The sequence below is a fragment of the Zosterops lateralis genome, assembly GCF_965231275.1.
Source record: "Zosterops lateralis genome assembly, chromosome: 8".
Lineage (NCBI taxonomy): Eukaryota > Metazoa > Chordata > Aves > Passeriformes > Zosteropidae > Zosterops > Zosterops lateralis.
Window position 1 is genome coordinate 34,942,665 of NC_139768.1, and position 26,662 is coordinate 34,969,326.

Below are 26,662 nucleotides of genomic sequence, written 5' to 3' on the forward strand. Positions count from 1 at the left end.
CTATATATCTGTACCTATCACTAGTTATCTATACATGTTTCTATACATCTACCACTTATTCCACCTGTCAGTACTTGTCACTCTCTGTCCTTATATCTATATCTATATCTATATATCTCCCTCTCTGTACCTGTCAATAGCTGACAAAATCTCTCTAAAAGATCTGTCTCCATCATTGCCAATATCTCTGTCAGAACCTGTCAGATTCTAAGAGAATTTGTCAAAATGTGTGAGAATTGTCTAAAATCTCACAGAATCTGTCAGGATCTAAGAGAATCTGTCAGGCTCTCTTTGTACCTGTCTCTGTATGTCAGTATCTGTGTGTATGTGTCTGTCTGTCTGTATCTGTTAATATCTATTTCTACCTATCAAAATCTGTCCCCTCTCTCCATCGATCCATATCTGTCTGTAGTCTCCACCTGTCCATGTCTGTTTGTACCTGTCTGCACCTGTCTCTACCTGTGTCAACCTCCATGTACCTGTCTCAATCTCTCCCTGTGCCTGCCTAGCCCCATCTCTACACATCCATATCTGTACATATTTACTTCTGCCTCTCTCAGGCCTTCCTATGCCTATTTACCTCTCACTAAAATTACAGTCATCAGAAATGAAGCCTCTGTTGCTGAAGTGAGATTTGAAACACTCATTTCTGTAGGATCCTTCTGCTGGCTATTCAAATGGTAATTCAGACACCATGTTTGAACCTCTGGAACATATAGTTAATTATTTTTAATTGAGTCTATAATTTCTGAAGCCAATGCTTGTTTTCACTTAGGCTGGACATTAACAAGTTTCTCTTCCTTACCTGTTTCTTTTCACAAGCAGTTCTGTGACCAATGTGGGTTATAGTAAAGCCAAATGTTGAAACCAAAATTGGTTCTCACTGTTTCTGCCTCCTGCTGTAGAATACTCACCTAGTTTTCTTTACCTTTTTTTTTTGTGTGTCACTCCTGTCAACAGTGCATAATTCGCCTAGTGCAAAAATTTTAAGTTCTAATAATGAAACCCCAAATTTAACTTTATTGATAATCCCAAAGAGAGGACTATAGCTCCTAACCCTGCTTCAAGGAAGGAGGGTGAGGACTTGTCCTGTGTGCATCCAGAAAGTGGAGAAAGACAGCTGCTTGTTCAGATAAATGCTCTGTTCCCTTCTAGTTCAATAAACAGAGTTAAGCAGATGCTTAGTTTGAGTCAGTGGAAATGAAGAACATGCTTAGAGGCCTGAATGGCTTTGGGGGTGTTCTGTGAAATCAAAGTGAGATGCTGCAAGGTTGCTACTCTTAAATAGTCTTAGAAAATGACTCTCCAACAATGACTGTGTTAATTTATTTTTTTTTCAATAACATGGATGCTTCATAGAAAAGAGCCTAATAGGTAGCCAGTGTCAAGAGACCTGTGCTCTCACTCCAAGCCTTTTAAAGACAGTGGAGACACGGTTGGTGTCAGTGGATATGAAAAATTTCTAGAAATTTGAAAAAAAAGTCTCCCTGGTCTCTGTCTTGGGAAGGGGATGCCATTCGTGACTGACTGTGCTCAACTGCCTCCCTGCAATTAAAATGTGGTTATGTGAAACTGCAGCCCAACCAACCAGTGAAGGCCTTTTGTATTAATTTAACTATTTATGTTTAAATTGCTTCAATTTTAGAAGAATAACGGTATTTACGTTGTACAGATAAATTGCTCAGTCATGAGGGAGAGAAATGCACTAGTGGTGTAAAATGGCTTGTTATTGAATTGCTTTTCTTAAAAGCTGGAGCAAGTTCCAGCTTTGAAAGTGCATGTTGGGGCTTTAGAAATTAATCACATTCCTAGGTCAGCTGGCCTTGAAAAAAGTGACAAACTCAAGTTTTGTGTGGGAAAACAGAGGGGTTCTTCTCCCCCTTCCCACCTTCTCCCTCCCCAGAAGATAGTATTAGAAGTGCATTAAAACATACAAGAGTCAGAACTGTAGCTGGAATAGGATTATATTTTATATTCTCCCCAGTCCTGATCTTCCCTGAATGAGAATCAGAAAAGGAGACGGCAAGATGATGAAGAAAAAAGGCCCTGCTCTTGCAGATAGTAAAGGTTTTATTGTGCATTAAGTAAAAGACTTGTGAGTCTCCTGAAAATGAATCCATCCTCTGGTTAGTGAAAACCTGCTATAGGAAAAGAGATCTACCAAAAAGAACATTAGGAAGTAATCATCCTCACAGATTCCTCCATCGTTTGCTCCCTCCTGCACCCATGTATAGGTGTGTGCCAGGAATGACCTTCCCGGTCCTTGGGCAGCCACTCCTCCTCTGGCTGGCTCTGGCTCCTCACAGTCCCTCCCCTCATCTCCCACCTTCTCGAGGAGCTGGGACAGGCTGCCAGACGGCAGCAGAACAGCTGAGGGGGGAGGCTCCTCTCCTGTGAGAAATGACACATTTCCACATTCAGATAGGTCAGAACCAGAAAGGTGACAAATCCACTTTGAGAAACAAAAGGAGAGTGAGTACCAGCTGGTGGAATCCAGACTGATAAAAGCACTGTTTTGAGATGGCTCTGACATTCACCTCACTCCTCCCGTCTCCAACTATTAGAACTATGCACAAGGATCTTGGATTTAAATCATCTTCAAGGAAAATCCCTTCCCACAAGAATAGAGGTTCATTAAAAAATAACCCAAACCAGCCTCTCTTGAAGCCCAAAGACCAATTGAGAGAAAGAGAGGGATGAAAAGTAGAGGATGTAGTGTCACATATTTGCAGATCTGCAAAACAAAACCGTCTTCTTGAAACGGAGCAGCCTTGTCTTACCAGTTCTGGATGATGCTGTGGTGGAGCAACTAAAAGAATCCTAAACTTGTGTTCCCAGTTAACCTTGGATGGTACCATGGAGCAGTGGGTGGCAGGCCATGGCACAAGGGCAGCTATGTCTCTTTCACCAGCAGAGTCTGTTCCCACATACATGATGACCTGCACTGGAGGAGGTGCTGCTGGCTGCCAGCGTAGCTCAGTTTGCCACTTACTCCATGACCTGTGAGAGCATTATGCATATGAAAACCAATGTCGAAATCCATAAACACAGCTCAGTTCCCTTCAGCTGTTTTTGATCTGTGTGCCCTGTGCCTGCACTGCACTGTGCCTTGCCCACTCTGGAAGGTTTCTTACCTACAGTTCATCCCAGGCTGCATCGTTAGTGGAGGTTAATTAGGCCACTTTCTCTGGGGCAGCTGGGATACTTTGTGGACTTCCCAGCTGACAGCTCTTCTCACTGCTCTCCTTGTTTAGTGGCTTTTGGACTTCAGTCCACAAACTCTTGTCTGCCTTTCTCACTGTCCATCCCCAAGCTCCAGTACCTTCTTTCTAGTCAGCCTCCCATTATGGAGGTTAGAAGAGGCCCTGTACAGAAAAAGAGAGGAAGAGATGTGGATCATCACCTTCTTATTCTCTATTCAATGCTGTTTTGTTATTTTCATTCATTAAAAATTCCTTGCTCACTATTTAGTGTTTCACAGTCCTATCCAATACTGTGAGTACTGGCTTGCATTGCCAGGTTCTAAGCTGCACAAGTTCAAATGGTGAGGATTCTCTAAGTCTTCATTAGGAGTTATTAAATAGGAAACACACATTTCCTTCTATTAATTAAATTGGTGCCTCTTCAGGCACAAAATAACAGGGTAACATTTGCAGTATGCTGAGTGATGGGAGTTGCATTCACTTACCCAGATAAACTGATACTTCACTTTGAAGCACTGCACAGCAATATCCTTGCACCTTACCTTGCCAGTTTGCTCTTTTTTCAACAATGCTTTAACTAGAGAGAATTATACCACTGGGCAGAAAATGAACATATCTTACATATTAATATTGTGCTCCATGACTTTTGCCAGGCAATTCTATTTTGTGCTATTTATAGTCATTACCTTTTTTTCTTCTATATTGTACTTGGCAAGAGACACAAAGCTTTTGGCCTTAAAAAGTTTAAAAAGGAAGGGTCTGGAAGAGCAAACTCTACAGAGTGCCAGAATTTGCTAACTGGCACAGAATCCCTGCCCCTTTCAGGTTGTCCAGCCTTACCTGTGCACTGAGGGCTGTTTCACTCTGCTGTTCCTGATAATGTCTCATTTATCTTCAGCTCTTCCCCCAGGTATCTCAAGAGCCAGACTTTTAAACACTGATGTCAGGCTGCTTTTGTGCCAAATGGAGGTGCTTTAATGTGTCTAACTTCATGCTCCAAGGCTGGACTGAAATACCTGTTTCCCTTCCTGAGTTCCCAGGCCCATTAATTCACAAGTTTCCAGCACAACACTGCAATGAATGTGTTCCACAGGTGAAAACACAGAGGCAAAGGCTGTGAGCCAGAAGTTAGGAGAGGGTCTCTGGCCCCAGGCCTCTGGCTGACACAGTCCCAATCCCTGAATATCCATACCCCAGGAAAAGACTGACTTGGCCAGTGGGCACTGCTGTGGCAGCTGGCAAATGGCCCCACACTACACTGGAAGGGGTTCAGCTCCTTTGGCAGCACAGGAGATGGGAGCAGTGCACTTCAGCTCCTTTTAGGGTCTGGCTGTGCTTTCCCCCTGGAAGAGGAGTGAGATGAGCAAAATGGCCTTGCTGTGGCTCCAGCAGGATGGGAGGGAAGAAGCAAAGGGCTAAAAGCAGCAAGCTGGGAATCGCACTGGAACAGGGGCTGCCCTGACAGCCCTGTTGAGTCACCACAGGTACCTAGTTTGTTCCTCTGCCTTCAGTGCAGCTGTCCTGCTCTCACTGCTGTGTGGACTTTGGTGGAACAGCATCTCTTTTTCCTTGCTTCCCATCCACAGTGGCTGCTCTGACAGCACCAGGGCACAGTTCCTGCTTTGTGCTCAGACACTGCTTCTCCTGGCTGCCGTTTCTCCTGAGCACTTCTTGAGAACTCTTAGTTCAGCCTGTTTGAATGGATGGGGAAGGTTACTTGTAGGGCGTCACATCATGTATGAAATCACTTCTTTCAGAGTATTTGACTCTGAAAATACTGAACTGCTCAATTTCTAACAGCTGACATTAACCCTCAAGAGCTGACACAAGTTTTCTTCCACTGAGAGTTGACAAAAATGTTTCACTCTGGGGTTTTTTTATTGAGTAACACTACGACTTTCCTGCTTTTGCCTAGTGTACCCTGGCAAGTGCATGGATATAGAAATCCTGGCCTTTGGAAGCAAAGCAAGGGGATAGATTTTCCTGTCAATCACTTACAGAGAGCTCAGTTACTATTGCTTTCTAAACTGCATCTACTGAGAAAAACTAATTTAATAGAGTAGGAAGTTGCAGTCTGGTAATGTATGCTAAAGTAATGTTTGCAGCTAACTTTTCCTAGTTACTAATTTGCTAATTACTCTGGTAATTAGCAAAATCAGGATGTGTCTTACAGTTCTTAGTCTCAGTGTATGTCAAAGATTATTGCAACAAACATTCAATTTCTTCCTCAACAGCAAGGAATGGATTTATATTAAGCCACTGTTCCCTTTTTCTCAAGGGCCTGTTTTTAAAAACTAGATTATTTTTTTAAAAATCCTCCCTGGAAATGAAAGCAGCGGTACTGGGGAGGAACTGAGCTATCCGCCTGGCTAAGCATCTGCTCTATTATGGTGTTGCACAGGAACAATTTCACAGCCCTTAATGTTAGTTGTTTATCATTTAACTTGGACACAGGCCTGGGCTAATTATAGAACTCAGTTTCAGTTCTTTGAATCTTTCTTAGCCTGAAGCAGACTCTGGTAATGGTTAGTTTTTAGTCCATTAGATTCAATTTCCCCACCTGAAAAATGGGTAAAACACAGAACAAATCCCAGACACCCCTGAGGTGTTTAATGCAATCACTGGATGGACACACAGAAATAGATAACCAACGAAGAGGCACTTTTTAGGAAAACTCAGTTCCTTGAAAAGAAACTCAAGCAGTGAAGCCGATTTCCTGAGGCTATGTCCATGGGGATAAAATCTCTCCAGTATCCCAGAGGGAGAGCATGGCAAAGCAGAAGTGAGCAGAACACTGAGGAAACAATTTCCAGACAAAAATAATCACAATGGCAAGGCTCCCTTTGCCTCATTTCCTATCCACGCTGTACTGGGGTTGAATCTGTGACAGGTCCTGTGTGTCATCTGGGAGCTGCATGAGCACACATGGTAGGTAACCAGGTGCTTCCAGTTCCAACTTCGCTGTGCTTTCTTGGACACCCATCTTCTGGCGTCACTGTTAGACAGAGATCTCCATTACCACTAGAAAGAAATTAACACTACTCTGAGTGGGGAAAAAAGGGAGGCTCAGAAAACCAGGCAAGTAAGTGGTGTTAAAATCCTGCCCAAGGCCCAGCAAAAATTCCAATGCCTTAACAGTTGAGATTTCACAATAATTTACCTGTTTGGACTGTTCTGGTACTTTTAATCTTAAGGGATTAAATGACTATTTTATATAGCAGCCTTAGTGAAAGAACCATAAATCAAAACAGCAAATAGCTACACCTAGCAAAAATGCAGGATTAAAATCAAAAGCACAATGTAGTAAGGACTCCTTACCTGAAATGCAGCACTAATTAGACACTCACTGCTCTCCACAAAAATGTAGAACTTGTGTTATTTTTAGATGTAGCTATCAAAGAAATAAAAATACAGTCTTAGTTTCTCAGTATAGTTTACCAAAGGAAATCTGCTTCTAGGAATGTATTTAATGAACCTTGTGTTTCAATTAAAATCAGGTTTTAATAATTGACCTTGTTTCCTAAAGAATTGTAAGTTCAGACTTCCAACACTGATAAAAAACTGTATTTCATGTTCAGTTCTCAGCTTCCACCTGTATGAAAAACCTAAATGTGGCTGAACTGCAAATACAACTTGGGATATTGTAAACAGCCAACTAATACATCTGTTCTCAAACAGCAAAACCTCACAGTTCCCTGCAAACACTCCAAGAACACTCCCAGCAGTGTCCCAGCTGGGGCTGCAGGCACTGCCACGTTACACAGAACCCTTGGGGAGCGTTGTTATGCAGGCCTGCACAGCTTCATTCAGGAAGGCAGGTGTCTGTCACTGCCTTATGGCGGAGGGACAGCACCTGCACATCCACACAAACAGCAGCAGCAGAGCCTGGCTTTTCTGCATGCCCTGCAATAAGGACAGTTTGTATTTCACTGCTACACCAGATACAACTACTGCTGACAGAGAACAGTGCAAACACTTCTTAGTGCACTGAACAGAAAAACCCTTTGACAGCAAAAGGGTTCTTCAGTTCCTAAGTCATGATTCTCTTGTTTATTCTGGGTATTAAAAATAACTGCCATATCAGTTATTATATTGTTCAACATTTCATAGCAATGGATTGCCACTACTGCCAAGACATTAAATTACTTTGCAAAAAATGAGAAAAATACAATGCATGTAAACAAACTGGGAAAAAAAGTTTCAAAATTAATTTATTGTCTAACCTTTTCCTTTAGCTTTGTTATTCAAAGGCTTGCTCTCAGGACTTATTACAGAGGAGGAATAGAAGTACTGGAGGTGGGAGAGTGGATTTCAGCTTGAGTGCTGCCAGCCTGATTTGGGATGGGGGGGGTTTTCTTAAAAAATACTGTCATCTGCTGTGTATCTTGTGTGTTTCACCCCAGTGTGAAATTACAGTAGTCAGAATCATTCTGCATTCCTTCTGCAATGACAGCCAAGTAAATTAGTACTAACAGGACAGGTGAAGAGAGAAATGGCAAGGGACGTTTTTCCTAAAGCCTTTAATGAATTACTGGCTTAACTCACACAGTGAGACCTGTAAAATCTGGAGGCTGGGACATTGCATCTCCATGGAAAATGCTGAAAGAGCAAAAGTGGAGTTAGGCAAAAATGAAACAGCTTTAGTTTGGGGTTGGTTGGTTGGTTGGTTTTGCTAGTGAATCTTAATGTACCACTTGCTGTGCACTGCAGAGTTTGAAGCTACATCTCTCTAAGTGAAATGAACTTAAACACTCAATGAATATTTTATCAGTCTTTCATTTATGCCAAGTTTCATTTCTTCAGTTTTCCTGGATATGAGACCTTGAAGAGCCTGCTGAATATCTGAGATAAAAGCATCCAAGTGAAGACAGTTCTTGAGTACATCAGTTTTATAGAACAACAGATTTCCACCAAACTCTGCATTGTTACTGGCATTGAGGTAGAAAAACAGCTGCTCTCTAAAGAAAAAAAAAGAAAAAAAAAAAAAAAAAAAAAAAAAAAAAAAAAAAAAAAAAAAGAGATTAAATGTATGGTCTGATTGTTACCGTCTGTAGTACACACCTGAGAAGCTCTAAAAGCTTCTCCAAAATTCTGAATGCAGTTAATAGTTCACCCCAACAGAACCTGCCTCTTTAGAAGGCAAATGTGACATGCATCAGAAAGCTGAAGGGACAGGTGGACACGAGGACGCAGCAATTCTAGTGCTCACCTCAACATTCTCCGTGTTCCAAAGTACACACTGAAGTCACCATAAAGAACAACTGAAGTTTTGTAGCACCCTGCCTGGATGGTACCAGTTTCTTCAAGAAGCCTTTTACCTGCCATGCAAACAGGAATTTATTTGCTGCCCAATTAACCCACAACTTTAAAAAGGTGGAGCAATTACACACACTGGAGTCCCTTGGAAACTTCAGGGAAAAAACTTCCTCTGAAGCATTCACCATCTCCCACAGAATCAAAACCATCTTCTCCTTTGTCCCAGCAGCTTCATAGTGGTGTTACTACAGCGCCAGTGCTGGAAGAGGGAATGTTAGGTGGGGTGGGGGGAAGGATTATTCAAAGCTTTCAAGAAGCTGTCAGGATTATGGTGTTGTCAGCTATCTAGATAACCACAGATAATTGAAATTTCGTGTGTGCGCATGCAGATGTTGTTAGAATGTGTTAGATGTATAAGGAAGTGTTTGAAATTTGGGGGCCAGCATATGCTTTGAAGTTCACATCAAAGTGTGTGACAGAAGCTGCTGCAGGGCCAAGGCTACTGAGGGGCTGGGCAGCCTGGCTCACAGTCCCCAAACACACCCACACTCACCACTGTAATGGCAGCAGTGCCCTGCAAACATCATGTGGCTGCTAGAACCTGGCAGCCCTTTCTAGAAAGTTAACATGCTGCAGCAAGAAATGAACTTTAGAGGCCATCTGGTAGATTTTACACCTTTTCTTGGGGAATTGAGATCATTAAGTTTGCCATCACACATATGTGTGCATTCAACCAGATATCTTTTTTTTTTTGTTTTGCGTTTCCAGAGAACAGCAATGTATGTTGTAGTAACTGCAAAGTCTTTCTGCCAGTTCAGAGGTGTTTCCAAATTGCAACTAAATCCACCCTCTTGGCTGCATTTTTTATTTCTGCTTTATTTTGCATTTGTGTTACAGTCAGAATGAAGACAGTAATAACACACCTCTCTCACCTGAGCAATTTGTTTGACCTGGCAACAGGAGAAGACCTCAAAACTTTCCCTAATAACCCCATCTGTAAATCTAAATCTGTACCTTGCCCAAGGCTCTGAGGTTTGGCTGGATGGCAAAGGACCAGATCACTCTGCACTAAACACATGGACAGCCCTCCAGAGAACTGGCCTCAGTGCTTTTACACAGAGGTATCAGCAAAGGGGATGTTTAGAAGGTTAAGTGTGAAGGCTGTCCCATTCTGAAGAGTAATTCTGCTATTTCTCCAGCCCAGCCATAGAGAGCTTCCTCAGTGTTCCCATTTCCTGTCCATGAGCAGAGAGTGATGAAAGAGAGCCCTGCTGTGGCACTGGTTTGGCTGTGCTGGATGCTGGGGAAGGTGCCTGTTGGTGATGGGCTTTGTTTGTTCTGCATTCTGCCCTTGGGGGGCACTGCCCAAGCAGCTGGAGAGGCCACACAGCCCACTGGCGTTTCTGTGGGTTATCCCACTTCTAATACCCCATACGAATCTTAGCTGCTGAGAACAGGTTCAGCAGCTCTGACAGAGCCAGACAGAGTATCCCAGCACTGCTCCCGAGCAGTGGGAGCCTGGAATGGGACAGGAGTGCTGAAACAAAGGAAGCAAAGGGATCACATTTTCACAGCCCTTCTTCAAGTTGGTTTATTATCCAGCAGTAGCAATTGCAATAGGACCCTGCACACAAGCATCATGAATTCCTATTAAAAAACCAAAACAATTAGCATTTCTCATTTATTTATTAATTATTAATTATTATTTTATTCCACCAGCACTGCACAGAGTTTCTGTACATCACTATAAATCTGAGCAGCAGATCACAAGTACAGTGATCAAACACACAAAGGGAAAATACAGAAATTATAGTTTAGTCTCTGGTAGTCTTTAGCTGTTGTTTATTCCTGTGCCTACTGTAATTAAAATCAGACTGACTTTTAGGCTGGTGTTTCTGTTTCCTATTACAGCTGGACAGCGTCACTTCACTAATCCAGGCTGCCAAAAATTTAATGAATTCTGTGGTGCAGACAGTGAAGATGTCCTATATTGCATCCACAAAGATCATCAAGATTCAGAGTCCTGCTGGCCCACGACATCCAGTTGTGATGTGGAGAATGAAGGCTCCAGAGAAGAAGCCCTTGATTAAAAGAGAGAAGCCAGAAGAAATCTATGCTGCTGTCAGAAAAGGTTCTGCAAAGAAGAGGATCCATCCTGTGCAAGTCATGAGTGAATTCAGAGGCAGAGAAGTAGTCTAATATTTTGCCACTATGTCTTCCTGTATTGAATTTCCAATGATTTTTCGTCTTTTCCCCCACTTATTTAATAACTACATATGTCAATGTTTGGCTCTAAATCTGTAAGATAACACTTGCTTAAATTATTTGAAAATGCTGTTGGATTAATTAGATGTACACAGTTGAAAATAACACTGATTCTCCTGCAGTGACAAACTCTGGTGTCTCTGCACAGCTGGGCCTGTGCTGCAGCTGGGAAGGAGCGCAGTGCCCAAAGCCATCCTGCAGTCACCTGGCGTTAGGAGCTCCCTCAGCAGGGGTGAGAGTGGCCCCGCTGCAGTTGATCTGTTTGGTGACACACAGGATTTCAAACTGGTGCTGCTGGGCCAGGTCCCTGATGGGCATTGTCACCAGTCTAGCTGAGCCCAGTCTGGGCCCTAAACCTGGGTCCAGACTGCAACATCCAAAGACCTATCCTTGGCCAAGGCCATGCCTTGGAAATGTAGGCTTGAAAATGTCAGATGAAACACACAAAGTGTTGGAATGACGTGGATGTAATAATGTAGTAAAAAAAAACCACTGACTGCAAGACAGCAGGGATAACAGCTCGTTAGAAGGCCTTTGGAAACATGAATAGGAGTCTGTGTTCTGCTCCCTGCTCTCTTCTGTGAGCCCCAATAAATCTGCTGACTGTTATATTTGGCAGTTCAGATTAATCAGACATTAACAATAAAAAAATTTCCTAATTGCTGCACAAAATAACAACTTTGAAATAAATCATTATTCTGAGACCAGTGCGTGAAATACACATATCTTGAACCTTTGGAATGGGGAGACTTTTCCCAAGCAACTGTAGGGAATTAAGTTACTTCTGACAGATGAGTCCTGAGTGCAGGACTGTGCTGGTGAGTGCTGAATGGCTGCACTCAAAGTGTGTAATGAAGGTAAATTCAGCTAGTCCAGACCTCTGCCATGTACTTTGAATCTGAAATCCACTTGGACTAATCTTTTTAGAGGGATCTAACTTACCTTTTTTCCATGTCACAAATTTTTCCCAGACTGCATTTGTTACTCAAGATGTCTTTGCTTGGCCATTCAGTAGATCCTTTGGCATGCCCTTCTACATTTCCTACAGTGAAAGGGCTCCCTCAAAAGCCAGAGCTTCCTGTGTGTCACTGGCTGCAATTATGGGATGGCTCCATACGCTGGGCCACTGCTCTAGGTCATTTATTACCATGTTTGCAGAGCAGTGCCTGACCCAGCCCAGTGTGGGCAGCAAGAATAACCCCAATATGTGCCTTTCCTCTTGGGGCTGGCTCTGTTTGTAAGCTCAGGATGCTGGGGCAGGGTAATTTCTAGGCTGTTGGTTATGAAATCCTGTGAAATTATAGTGCTCATGAATTAAAAATTCTACACATCATTCTTCCACACCTTCTCTAATGTTGCATTCAGCTTAATTGAACAAAAGGAAGAGTTTGGAAGAAAATTGTCTTTTTCCAATTCCGGTTCCCTCCAGCACGTTTGCATCAAGATCTCAGTAATGTCTCCTGTCTTTGCTGCACCTCCTAGGGCCCCAGAGGCAGCAGGTGAGCTGACACAGCCTTGTGACCTGCTCTGGGGGGTGTGACTGTCCTGAAACCCTCCAGTCTCCAGGTTACACCTTTGATCCTGGTCACCTTGATGTCAAACATTTGTAACTAATGCCTTGGTATCACGTTATTAATAAAAAAAGCATGTACACCCCTGAGAAGCTGCTGTCAGTGTTGTGGGATTTTTTCAGTGTGGCTGAAGTACAAGGCCTGCCAGGTGTGCTCACAGGAGCACCAGCCTTCCTGGCTGCATGTGCTCCATTAGCTGTTCTGCAGGAGAGGTTCTCCAGCATCAGTATCACCAAAGCACACTTCACTGCTTCATTTCATGCTCCTTCCTGCACTGCCAGTCTCTGCTCTTACTCTGGCCATCCTCAGTAGCCAGTTTGAGCTCAACACAGCAATTCAGTACACCAAAGTCACCCTCTAAATGAACAAACCTTAAAACCCACTGCAGGTTGTTGAGAAGAGCCAAAAGAACGATAATTAAATCTAGACTAAATTTATCTTGGATCAAATTCAATCCCAAGTGAAAAAGTTTATCCCTGGCTAAGGAGGCAGAGGGTAAGAAGTCCTGGAGCTGTAAAAAGCCCAGCTCATTACCCCTCAGCCAGTTTGGGAAGGAGGGAACCACCACTTCCTTGCCACCAGGAAGAATTCTGAAGGAGGATGAACTGCTCAGTAAGTTTTATTCCAAGCAGCTCCTCATTCGTCCTTCAACCTCATTTCCTGCTAGCCCAGCTTTCAGAGCATAACTTCTCCCCCAGTTCCTGTCTGCCTCTCACCAGCACATCCCCTCACACTGTGCCCTCCACTACTCTTAGCCTGGCAGAGCTGCAGCTTTCTCACCTCATCCGCTCAGATGATTCCATCAGCCTGCCTTGGCCTCTCCCCATTATCACATTACAGAGCAAAGTGTGATGGATGATTGAAAGCAATTTTATATGAAAAATTTTCACTAGAGCACTAAAAAGTGAGAGTCCATTGCTGAAGCCCATTAGTTTGAGAGGACAGATCTGCAACACTTCCATGAATTCCAAAGCTGTTGAATATTTTTTTCTGCCAGCACAGCCTGGTACCACTAGGAAAGCTCTATAGCTGCATCTCTACTAAAGAACACAGCTAAGCAGCCTGACATCAGGCCTGGCATGGTGTTTTGAAAGTCCTGCAACACTTTTGAAGGGGTTCCATCCCTTATTTTCTCTGAGCCCACTACTGAAGCATTTGAGAAAAGTATGTTTATAGAGCAAGTTCTTCCATGAGCCTTTAGAAGTTTTCTTTTTGGAAAGAAAAATAAAATTAAGTCTTTATCAGCAGTAGATAATAAAATTCTATTTTTGCTTCCAGATATTACTTCTCCTTTGTGTGTTGCTTCTGGTTGAACTCTGGGGGATTTGCCAGTATATAGACTCGGGAAATGAGATGAATGACCCCTATTGACTCAGGCTGGATTTAAAACCAGAACAGAACAAATAGCCTGTGTTGGAAGAGACAGGGGGGCTGGTGTGTGCGAGTGCTGGACAGGACAGTACCAGGGCTGGCACTTCTGGCAGAGAACACGGGAGCTGTGGAGCCAGAGGCAGCGCTGGGCTCTCACCGTGGTACCTGAGCCTGGGGCTGGGGCTGCAGCCAGCAAGGCTGCCTGTTCCTGCCTCAGCCCTGCGTCCCCACAGCCTGGAAAGGCAGCACTTGCCTCCCCCTCCCTGCCAGCAGCTCTCGGACACCCAAGACCCCAGGGACCTTCCCCAGCCCTGTGCTGGGTTCCCACTTCCCTTCCTGCTGCACAGAATCCTCTGCATCCCGCAGAGCCGGGCCTGGAGCACGGAGGGAGCTCTGCCTGCTTACACTCCACAGGTAATGCCCCTGGGGGCTGGGAAGAGAGAGACAACAGAACAAAAGCACACATCTGATATTGTCCAGTAGAGGCAATTTAGCATACGAGTAATTAAATAATAATAAAAGATCAAGCAGATAATGCTACACACTTGTTAAGGGGAAGAAAATGCACTGGCAATGTTAATTAAAAAGCCATGGATTTTGTGTTGCATGCTGGAAGTGGCATTGCTTCACTGAAAAATACTGCCTTTCAAATAAAAAACCACAACTCACTGGAAACTTTCTTGGCATAAAGAGAAACAAAATACATCCAAAGCAGAAATGGCAAACAAACCATGAAAATACTTTAAAGCCCCTGATGTCTCTCATCAGCAGGAGGAATGTGCTGTTATGGTCCAAGGAACTGGAAGCTGAGGAACTAATTTTTGGCTCCAGCCTAAAAAGCAATAGTTTAGATGAAAGCTTGCACTGCATGAGGTGGACCTAACAGTTCTGTTTTAAGGAGCTTCTTACAGGTTAGGAAACACTCACATTCTACTTCCTAATGGTGAAAATGACTGTGTTAAAGCAGGCTGGAGACCACAGAGATGCCCTGTGCAGGATGTTGTTTCTTCTTGACTGTTATAAATGCAATGGCAAATATCGGATTAATAAAAGACAATTTATTAATAACACAATATCGAACACCAGCAAAATGAGAAAGCCACAAAATAGGAAAATATCAGTGCTGCGCTGAGTGGATAGGGGTCCGCACACCAGGGTACAAGACGCCCAAATCCACGCCTGTGCAGCTTTCAGTCCACCATTTTATAGGATTTTTCTGCCCTTAGGCAGTCCAGGTGTCCAGGGTGGGCTGAATAGTCCGAATTTCTTTTCGATGGCCTTCCCGGATCTTGTCAAGTCCCGTTGTTCCATTCTGGGAAGGTTCTTTCTTATGTCAATTTCACAGGTCAGTCTTATGTTGATTTCAGTTTGCATATCGTGCCAGGGCATTGATGAAATCTGCATCGTCTCAAGAAGGAATTTCTCCTTGCGTTGGCGAGGAAGTGATTCTTATCGAGGCTGGCTAGAGTCTTTGTCTAGTCTGATGATTCTTGTCCTGTTTCGCAACTGAAGCCAGCAGGCTGAGGGGGGAACGGTTTGCTTCCTACTAGATTTTACATTTTATTAACATTGTTCTTATTATACATTGGATTATTATTTCATACACGAATTTTTACCCCAAATTTATCACATTGACCCTCAAATCTTTTATCAGCCTGGTCATTTTAGAGCCCTTGGCTTTTCGGTTGCAGTTCTGTTACCTTCATAGAAGGCATGTGACTGAGGGGCAGCTGCCAGCACCCCACAGCTCCTGCACTGTGGGTCAGGCACTGCTCTTTCCAGGGGCTGGAAGGTTAAAGGAGCTACTGCTTTCTGCTCCAGCAAGCCATATTCCCAGTGCCTTAGCTGCTTCATTCCCAGAGCTCTCTCACTGGATGGAAACAGCATAGGACATTGTTCCCACACTTTGTACCATGCTCAACCAGCCAGCATGGCCGAGAGAATAGGAGAAAACTTTCTTGGTGAGTTTTTAGCTTCTCTGGTGGAGGACGAGTAATTTAAAGCAATGATTGCTCCATGAAAGCAGAATCTTCCTGGAGTCAAGGCTTTCCAAAGATGAAAAAACAGCAAAAGGCTCTTACCTGCCTTCCCATTCCCTCTACAAACCCAGTCTAGTCCTCTCAGACATCACTGACATTGGGGCTTTGCAGCTTGCTGGGGGTGTGGTCCTTAGAACCTCAAATGAAAATAAGTAAATAAAACAAGCAGTACAACTTGTCAAGAGGGTTTGCATCAGTTTCTTTGAGAGAACTTCCGGGTGCATATTACAAAGTTTATATTTAGCTCATCTGCACTTAGGAGCAAGTTAAGGACAGAAAAGACAGGACTAGAGCTCTGCTACTTTACATCTTGGGTACAAATTCATGGAGGGGGAAGGTAGGTTACATATGGGGAAGGAATTCTTTTCTGTGAGGGTGGGTGGGGAGGCCCTGGCACAGGGTGCCCAGGGAGGCTGTGATGCCCCTGGATCCCTGGTACTGTCCAAGGCCAAGCTGGATAGGGCTTGGAACAGCCTGGGACAGTGGCAAGTGTTGGATGAGATGGTCTCCAAGGTCCACTGCAACCCCTCAACATTCAGTGATTCTGTATGGATTATACAGGTGCCACAGACTTCATACAGGAATAGTGAACAAAAGCGAGGCAGACTCTGAGCACACACTGCAAACCATCTGCCCTTAATGTGGTCGCCTTAGTACTTGGCTGACAGAAAAATAGCCCTCCTCTCTTACTTACCTATTTATATATTATATACTTATTTATAATTATATAATTAACCTATTTTGTATTTTTTATCGATTACAACGTACATTAGTAATGACTATTATAACACAATAATAAAACATGAGTAACAGAAATTAACATAATTATAGTATAATTAAATATACAGATATATTTATAGTTAAATGCATTTATAGAATGATATAATTACATAATATTTAGTTACCAATAAACTTAAGTTGTTAGAATTCACAGCAAGTACACAGGAGTTCATGAATGTTTCACTTATAAAGGTGCAGCCTCTCATATACTCAGCCTCAATTTTTGGCTTTTGAATTATCTGACAGGGAAAAAAATGGCTGCATCTTATGGCAAAAGTATAGCAACTGCAGAAAGCAAACTGGAACTTGAGCCTCCAGCAATTAAAAATAAGCACAGAATAATTATGTCTGCAAACCTTTGAAGAGTTTGAATAGGAAAATCATAAAAAGATATAAAAAGATATAAAAAGAAAGGGAAATGAGACAACTTTTTGGCTCAGGATGAGATCTATTATCACTGAAATAATTTTTGTCTAGCTGCAAGCATTATACAAGCCAATATAATTTCAAGACAAGTAGTTGTTATGTTAACAAGAATGACTAAGTTGCTTCACTTCCCCCAGCATCCTGTCCTTCAACTATTCTTCCCTATTTCCCCCCTTGGAAGAACCTCTTGTTCTCAGGGGTCTGGAATGAATACAGCATATAAGTGCACTAACATTTCAGCAACTGTATCCATCCCAGAGATTCCATCTGAAGCAGTTACTGTGAAGTAAACCCATAATTTTGGCTAAAAATAAAGACTGTAGACAACCCTGTCACTGGAATGAAATTCAAGACTCAAACCTGCCAAACTATTCTGTGTTCACTCCTCTTGTCCCAGGCCTTCTCTATTCTGTTTTGCTTTTTAGCTTGTATGTAAGACACTGCCTGGACTGGATATTCCCAGATACAGGTCTCACAATAAAATGGGTTCAGTCTGTGATCAAAACAGAAGTTTGTTTTTATGGAAATCCAGTCACAAGCCAAACTTTGTTACAATTCCCTGGAGATGAGTACCTAATGGGGGCAAAGATTTATGGTGCCAGTCTTCTCCTCCCCTGTTCCAGTACCTCTACCAATTCCAGCTGCTGTGACACCTGAGCACAGCTCCACATTCCCAGTGCCCTGCTCACAGTGGTCTCCTCGGGCTTTCCCAGCTGTCCCCACTTTGGCACTTCACCCCGAGTGTGGGGCCTGTGGGCTGGCAGAGCACCATGTGTGAGTGCCAGTGGCCATCCTGGCTCTGTTCTGCTGCTGGGAATGCTTCTGCAGGAGAGAATGTATACCCCCTTTCTGAGCCCAGAGGAAAAGGGGGAGAAGAGGAAGAGTGACATTTACACAACATAGAAAACTTCTGTTTTGCAATTCCATTGTTAAGGCACCGTTTCTCAAGGGGCAGAAATAAGTGCTGCTTTCCTCCAGAAATGCCTCTGTGGGGGTTCTTTGTATGAAGTTCCTCCTACACGTACTGAGCACTTTGAAGCCACCAATTCATTGTCAGCATGCAGAAAGGATTTTGAAAGCCACCAACCACCTTCTTAAGGAAGTTCACTTTTCATTTTCACTGGACTACTCTCAAAAGATGGGATTCAAGGGACATTTTGCTTGTCACCAAGGAAAGAAGTAGTGCTAGGACTCTGACACACCCCCAAGCACTGGATAACAAACACCCTCATGGATCAACCTGCTGCACATGAGCTGGAACAGCACTCAGATCACTTTGCAACACTTTTAATATTGCTATTATTAATACATATCCAGCGTTTACTTGAATTCCATCCTTGCTTTTCGAGTGAAAGGTTTTTCTTCATCCTGTGAAATCAGTATGATCCCAACCTGCTTGTTTAATCTGAGGGATGAAGAGAGAGATAAACTCCCCATGTTTCTTACATATATCTCTTTTTTCCTTGTAGAGAGATTTTCCATTGTAGCTAGCTCTCCTTAAATGAATAAAAGATCCATTGACCACCTTCAGCCTAATTGTCATCATTCCCACACTGCCTCCCTGGCAGTAAGACTCCAACCTTTTTTATGCAAGTGCCAAGCTGTTTTGGCAAGCTGTGTTAATCGCCCACTGTAATACCCAAAAATTCTGATACCTAAAGGGAGGATAAAACAGGGATTAGTAGCAAAACACTGAAGAATTAAAGCAGCACATACAGAAGAGCTCACAAAGCACTCAAAACCTTAGTGTGCAAACAGAACAGGCTCCACCTACAAAGTCAACAGCCTTAACTGCAGTGGCCAAAGGCTTCTCCCTCTGATCTGTGCTTTGGCAACAGCAACAGTATTTAGTTGTTTAGAAAATGGTTATTTTTTTCAAAATTCTCATCCTTAAACTTGTGTGCTCTGAGAACAGATGGCAAACCATGTGTCATAAAAGAAAACAAGACTTTGAGACAGAGATTAGAAAACAAGCTTTTTCCTTTAAAACCAGGAATTACTCACTGGACTTCTGAAGCCACTGCACTGCAATCTCTTGTTACAGGAGCCTCAAGGAAACCAAGTCCTCCTGAGAACTGCAGTAACAAAGGGGATAATCAGAAGTATTTTAAAGACCTCAGCCATCTCCCTGTCACCATTTACTACTTCTGTACTGCTGTATCTGAGTTTTGGAGACATTGCTTTCAATACTCTGATCTCTGAAGTTTAGCTCTCCCCAGAAGCACAGCAACCATGAGATTTGTATTCATATTTTAATTATGAATCTCTGAGGGAGCCATTTCTCTCTTAACCAGATAGGTAAGGACATAACAGATATGCAACCCTGCAGGGGAGTTCCAAGAAGCAGTGCCTACTGCTCTCCATCAAAATGCTACCAGGATGCAGGCAATCCTCCCAAGGCAGAATGGTACCAGGATGCAGGCAATCCTCCCAAGGCAGAATGGCAGCAGTATGCAGGCAATCCTCCCGTGATGTGCCCTGCAGGGAAGGCGCTGTGAGCCCAGGCTGGAGGCGCAGAGGGAGCCCCGTCCCCGCAGCCTCCCAGCCCACAGCGCTGCCCAGGCTGGTCCTCTGCCAGCAGCAGGAGGCACCCGAGGGGCTGCTCTGTTCCCAGCCTACAGAGCAGCACACACACCCAGCTAACCTGGGTAATACCTCCCAGCAACAGAGCAATTGAATATGCTTGGGACACCTGTGGGCATTTCATTGTAGGACAGCAAGATAACAGACAGATTGGTATTAAATGCACGGCAACGACACAAAGCCAGTGTTTACGTACTCAATTCAAAATGAACATTATTTCCCCTGATGTTTTGCTGAGTCACGTAAGCAGCAGGCCATGCCTTGTTACCTGAGGTGCAGCATGCATTACTCCAACAGGGGGGCTCATCAGGAACAGCCAGACTGGCAGCACAGTATACCTCTACCAGCTCCTGCTAACATGTAAATTACTGTGGTTTGGGGGTGATGAATTAGTTCAGTATCAATTTATAAGAAGTACAGACCAGAATTACTTATTTGGATAAATCTTTTGTGCATGAGACTGTATCTGGGCTGATAATAGGAGCTTCTGTAATTTTGTTATATCTGATTGAAAAAAAAACCCCAGAAACATTTTAAGACTTAGATAAATTAATTATCTAATCCAGTTGAACTTTCTTCTTCCAATTATTTCCTATATTGAGAGAGTGGATTTTTATAATAGAATTGGATGTAATGAAGTTTGTAAAATGAGAAATTGAAATGAATTAAAATAATTGATTTTTCCTCTACAGATGGATTTTCTCTTGACATACCTTTCAGTTGTTTCACTATCTTTTCAGGATCACTAAATACCACATTCAGAAGGCACCTGGCATCTCCAAAGCAGAAGAAATTGATTTTTGTACCAACATTGCAGTACAGTAGCAAAACTACCACTTTTATTCATCCTACTGTGATTCGTACTGTTGGAGGAGGGAGTCTGGACATGAGTGGAGCAAATGAATCTGTATCTGCATGTTTTGGCCAGATCCATTTATTTTCATGTTAATTAGACTGTACAAAGAATAACCACATCTATGGTACATTGTATGGTTAAAATATGGTATGACTCTACAGTTTTTATGTTTTATTTCTATGTTTTATTCTGTACCAAAATTTTGTGCTGAAGCTTATTTGTTGTCCAGAGTATGAGGTACAATTTAAAACTCTTCTCTCAGCTTTTTAATGTGCAATCTTGGGAAACTCACTTGGCCTGAGACTTATGTTGCTTTATAATAAGCAATGCAATTAAAAAAATGTATGTAATTCACTTCTGGTAAAGCCATTCAAAATTGATGTAAAGGCTCAAGCAAAACTTTAGTGATTTAGTCACTGCAACCAGTTTTTATTTTATTCCATATTGTCAGCACCTTCAAAGGCAAGTTCCATTTTTCCTGCCTTTATATAGGAAGCTGTTTTGCTCTCCATAGTTCCTTGTGAGAGTTTGCATTCACCCTACCATTGCTGGGATGGCTTAACTGTTTCCTACTATAACTAAGCATCAGGAAGTCTATGCTTGTTTTTCTGACCCTCCCCATAATGAAGTTTATTTGGTACCCTGTTTCACATGCACACAAACAACAGAAGAGAAGAAAGCCACAGAGAACTTATTTCAGCTGAAGAACAGCAACATGTAAAGCAAAACCCTTAGGTGAAATCCCTCATAAGATGACACAAAGACACAAAGAATGACTGATAAGCTTAATGTGATGTGGCAGGGTCACACACGGGTGATTCACTGACGGCTGGAGAAAAGGGAAATGCTTTTACACTTAACAGTAAGTTCTGAGCAATACAGGAGAATAAACTGCAATAAAAAAAATTAAACTCTGGCCTGTTTTGGAGAAGGGAAGAGAGAGCAGAGGGAGATGGCAGGAAGTCAAAGCAGAAAGAGATTAACATTTCTTCAGTATTTAACAAGTAAACATTGTATTTGTTAAAGATTCCATACGATCAATGCTTCAGTTAGTTACTTTTATTTCCTTTAGCTAAGTAAGACACAAGAAAGGCCATCGGCTGTGCCATCTCTTGAAAAGCAAACTAGGACACAATGCATTGGAGTAAATTTTACAGGTAACCTGTGTCATTCATGTGGCAGCCCATACTCCAGGTCCAAGGCACTATTCTCTACCTGTTATTCCAACGTAAATTACAGGAGAAGCTGAATGACATTCAGCAGGAGAAATAAATTACATTACTGGGCAGGCTAACAGTACAGCTATAGGAAATATCCCAGCAAAACTACTCCACCCAAACATCACTGTGCACTCACCCAATATTTTACCCTGTTCTAACAAATGGTCCTGATCTGCCCATAAAGATTCAGGACCTAAAGAAGCACTAACTATAGCACTAAGACAGAATGTTAAGCTGATCATCTGGAGCAGCATCATCTGAAAAACTCACTGTCAGGGCTCTGAAGATGAAGCACTTCCACTGAGGGGGAATTCCAGTGCAAGGGGCTGGATGCTTCTGGCAGAGAGTATAAATTACCCCTTCTACCTTTGGGACAGCTCCTGGCACTCCTGGAGCAATCGGAAGGTATCTTGGTATGAATAAGAATCAGAACCTGCATCTGATAGAGATTCTGCTGGAAAATAATTTTCTGCTGTCCTGGGAGCTTGGACACACTATTTTCACATTTGCTGCTGCTGGTATGTCAGGACAGCCTAGTGTGAATGAGACACAGACTGGCTTCTTCATAGGAAAGAAGAGCAAATTTAATTTTCTGCTTCAGAAAACAGAATTGCTGGCAAGGAAAGCCAGATTATACCAGTCTTCTCTATGGAGGGAAACACTGAAACAGAATGAGGAAAGGTCTCATATGCCAGCAGTTCTTAACAAGCTGAATTTGGGTGGTACATACGAGAGAAGGTAGAGAAAGCCCTGGAAGCAAATTTATAACGCTACAGAAAGACTGTTACTTTTTTTGCAGAAATATTTATTTATTCTTGTCCTGCATTAATACAGTACTTGCAGCTGAGAACTCTGCCACAGAAGTCTAAGACTTACCATAAGAAATAATTAATAAGGCATTTTGCATGTTGAAGCTATGATTAAATAAACAGATTACTACAATGTTTTGAATTATTATGAAACAAAAAAGATATTCCTTGCACCATTTCACACACTGAAAGTGCAAGAATATTAATTCCAAACTGCCTTTATAAGCACAGAATTTTGATGAAAAATCTAATATAAACCAATAATCTAAGCAAGTAGAGGAATCAACACTACAAATTCTGTTCACGCCAGTCTTAAAAAAAAAAAACAACAACAACTCAATGTGAGCTAGAAAAGATAGCTATGAAGCACACCAGACTGATCAGACTGATTTCAACCAGTTTCCCACTTCCAGCCAAAATCTGCTCTCTGTTACCAGGGCTTTTCACAGCCTCAAAACTTTCCAGTTCAAAGACTGCTCCAGAATACGAGACACAGCTCCCTTTTGCTTGATTTGCACTGACAAACACACTACTCTGTTTTCTCAAAGCTGTCCCATAGTGAGTGGAAACAACAAACCAACTATACACCATGACAAGGGCATGACTTTTAATCTTTGTATCTATGAAGTATGCTCTTATTTAAATTCTTTTCCTCTGAGTCTGTAAATATATACATTTTACTGTGGAAAGTGGAGCAGCTTCCACAGATAAGCATATTAGATGAAAGGCTCAGCCAACAAAACCATAGGTTGCATGGATTATAAAATAGTCATTTTTGCAAGGCTTTTAAATGGACTATACTTAGGAGATTTGCATAAGAAAAAAGAAGAACTACCTAACTACAGACAGCCTGTAACTACTCTGTACTAAAACCCATGTCCTATGCCCAATATTTTTATGTTATTTACTGAATATATAGAAATAGCAGCACAAGCAGAGTTTGGCAAAATTGAAGGTGATCTTTAGATTTCAGAAGTTGACTTCAGACAGTAAAAGAAAAGACCTGACACTCAGGCGTCCCCACACCCAGTGGGAACATAACCCTAACCTAGCCTTGCATGTTTCCCATGGATGAGTGTTTGAGTTGTCTTGTTGAGGTGACTCCTCACCCATCAGCTTCTCTTCAGAAACATTCCAGAGAAAACAAATTTTTTTTAATATATCTTCTTGATCAATTACCCTTTAAATTTAATTTGAAGAAACTCAGCAGGTCAAATAACAAGTTTCAACCTCACCTCTTTTACTGAGATCTTATTTAAGAAAGGAAATGGAATTAATTTGCTTCTGGTTACATACTTCCATGACTACAGCTCTTTATATATACACACCACTTATTTCCTTAACGCAAGTCTTAGCAGAGGCATTTTTCCCCTAGTACTCACGGTGGAATACTCCAGCACTACTGATGTTCTGCTGTGACCTTATGTAATTACAAATTGGAATGGCCAGCTACTCAGCTACATCAAACTGAGAAAGATTTCTGTATTATTTAGAAATGAAAGCAGATATTCAAGATGTTGCTGAATTTTTACTGCAGTCTGTAGTTAAGAACAAATTTCATAACCATAAATGCAACTGAAATTTCTAAGGCAGTAAAGCAGCACGGAAATCAGAGCCTCTTACTGTATATTCAGATCAGCTCAATTGGGAAAACTTCCTTTTTAAACGTTTAAACTTAAAGAAATCTAAAAGGCAAATTACCTTGCAAAGCTTGTAGTGCTTGTAGAACAGATTAATATATCTCAGAATGAATACATTAGCAATGAAGTCATAGAATGCTTGCATCAGGTTTTCCTGCAACATTTCATGGTATATTAAATAATTGGTAGCACAGAGCAAAGCAGAAATGTATTTGCAGAAAGCCAGAAACAATGCAAATAATTACATGTGCATTTTAAAAGTTCAACGGATTGTGGAAGCATCACCCACTAAACACAGCACATTCAATGGACCTCAAACACAGGAAATAAAAAATAAAAGTCAAAGGCATGAGGTGAAAACCATAACTCATTAACCCCCAAGAGCAGCCTATGTTTAGGGTCCTTACAAAACTCAGGGTTAGAAAACGGAAACATTAGGAAGAAAACAAACAAAAAACTCAAACACAAACCCCCTCACACCACAAGGAACTCAAGAGCTGGACTAACTGCCCATATTAATAGAGGAAGGCTCTGCAGGGAATAGCTGGGCAGCTGTCAGGGAAAGCAGGAACACACACAGGAAATCATGAAGCTGCAGGGAGAAGAGTAAAAGGGAACTGCAGGAAAAACCACCAGACATTAGAAAGAAGACAGACAGACTGATTTCTGGGCCAGTGATTAAAGACCTAAATAGGAACATGAGTGACAGAGAATGAACATCAGTGACATGATTCAGGAAAATAATTCAATTTCTTCTCATTCCATTAGGGAAAGCAGCACTTCCAAAGAACGAGTATAAGGAATTGAAAAGGTGAAATAAAACACTACTATCTGCAACAAGAAGGAACTCAAGTGTTAACCCTGAGCAGATTGCCAATCTAAAATTTCAGCCTGTAGGCTCTGGGTATACATGAAGAACACTCCAGCAGTGGAACAGCATCTCCCTACAGTACCTGCCTGCTTCCTTCTCCTGTTCCCCCAGCAAGCTCCAAGGCATGAGATCAGTGTCAGTTTAAAGCCCTGTCAGTCTGGACCCGAGTTTCAGTAAATGTCAGGCACTGAAGGCATCTTAGGCTCCTGCTCCTTCCTTCACAGCCCTGCTGGGAGCCCTCTCATCTCTCCTTGCAGCCCCCAGAGAAGTGAGGGTCCTTCTGGGCTCTCTCAGGACACAGCCCTGCATCAGCAGCACTGGGCTGAAGCAGAGCAGCTCAGCTGAAGGGCAGCATTCAAACAGACTGGCAATAAGCAGCAGATGTAATTTTGGAGAAATGTTCTCTGTACCACATTGATCTTTCAGCTAGCAATAAAGATCTCACCTGGAGCCACCTTTGCTTTAAATGCTCCTACGGTTCTGCCATTTAGTGTCCAGCCTAAGAATTTAATGCAACTACAGAATTTAATCTGAATTTTAAACCCCCACTTCAACACTGTGTTAGCTGTTACTCTGGCTTCCCAACAAAGGGTCCTAATTAATCATTTTGCCACTATGAAGTGCATTGCATAATTGCTCAGAAATCAAGTTTCATTAACACTGTCATTAACTATTGAAAAATGGCAGAAATACATTAGAAGATGAAGCATCATTTAAATTAAATGCTTCATTTGTATTTTTTCCCCCATCAAAATTAATGCATAGGAAATGGGCATACCACACTCCAGAAATAATACTTCTGGTTGGTGAGGAAGAGAGTGAAAATGAATTTTCCACTGAATAAAACTCAAATTACATTTATTTCATTACATGTAATTTTAGAAGCAGAAATACACACTTGACCCACTAGTTTTCAATATAAATGTAGGCATTTCTGAAAGAAATTTCAGTTCTTTTCAAGATTAAATTAGATATCTAACTTTGGATATCTGTATTTTAAAACCTCTACTTGCATTTATTATAGCACAATACAGTATTTAGAAAAATATTTTGCTGTAACCTTGCCAAGTGACAGGTCCAAAATAAACAAAGTGAAAGTTTCTTTTTCAGCATATAATGTTGGAATTCACTGCCTCAAATTGTAGTGGTAACAGAAAATGTAAGTGGGTAAAAGAGGAGAAATTGTAATGGAGAATTGATCGTCTCGCAGATCAAAAGGCTCAGTGTGCAAATCCCTCATTCAGAACTAACTTCTTTCAGGGATATCATCCCACTTTCCAGCAAAGAATCCCATTACACGTGTCCTACCCCTACACGAATTCTCTCCGAATTTGCTGCTGCGAGTTTCACAAGCAGTGAGCCAGATAACCTTCTCTGAACTCAGAGCTCAATGTGGAAGTTTTCAGGATTAAACAGCAATGTCCAACAATTACAGTCAGGCTAAGATGGGCTGGGAGAAGGCAAAACCAGTGGGAATTGCATCCCCTAAAATCTTCTGACCCTCCAGAAGAATGTCTCATGCTCTTAGAAGACCAGAGCTGCCCGTGCTGTGTCCCCTCGGCGGTACTACGGGTATCCCTTAGGCCACAGCTCTGCGGGGCAGGAACTGCATCGCTCCCTGCACAGAGCTGTCCTCACCACGGGCTCTGTGGGGCAGCAGCTGCAGCCAGGACACCGCTCAGGAATCGATATTTTGCTTTGCAGCTACACAGGCTTCCCTGGCTTGGTTTGGTCTATTTTTTCCTACAGGAGAAAGGGAGGGGCTTGCTGTA

General features: G+C 42.3%; 1 protein-coding gene across 1 annotated transcript in view; it reads left to right on the forward strand.

Moving 5' to 3' along the window:
• The window catches only part of CTNNA3 (catenin alpha 3), a gene marked incomplete at its 3' end in the record, with an annotated part of 410,569 nt that extends 399,911 nt beyond the window's left edge, over positions 1-10,658 (forward strand). Inside the window, exon 18 of the mRNA XM_083865913.1 lies at positions 10,371-10,658. Coding sequence (XP_083722039.1) covers positions 10,371-10,658 — 288 coding nt within the window. The remainder of the gene's footprint in view (positions 1-10,370) is intronic.
• Positions 10,659-26,662: the final 16,004 nt, after the last annotated feature.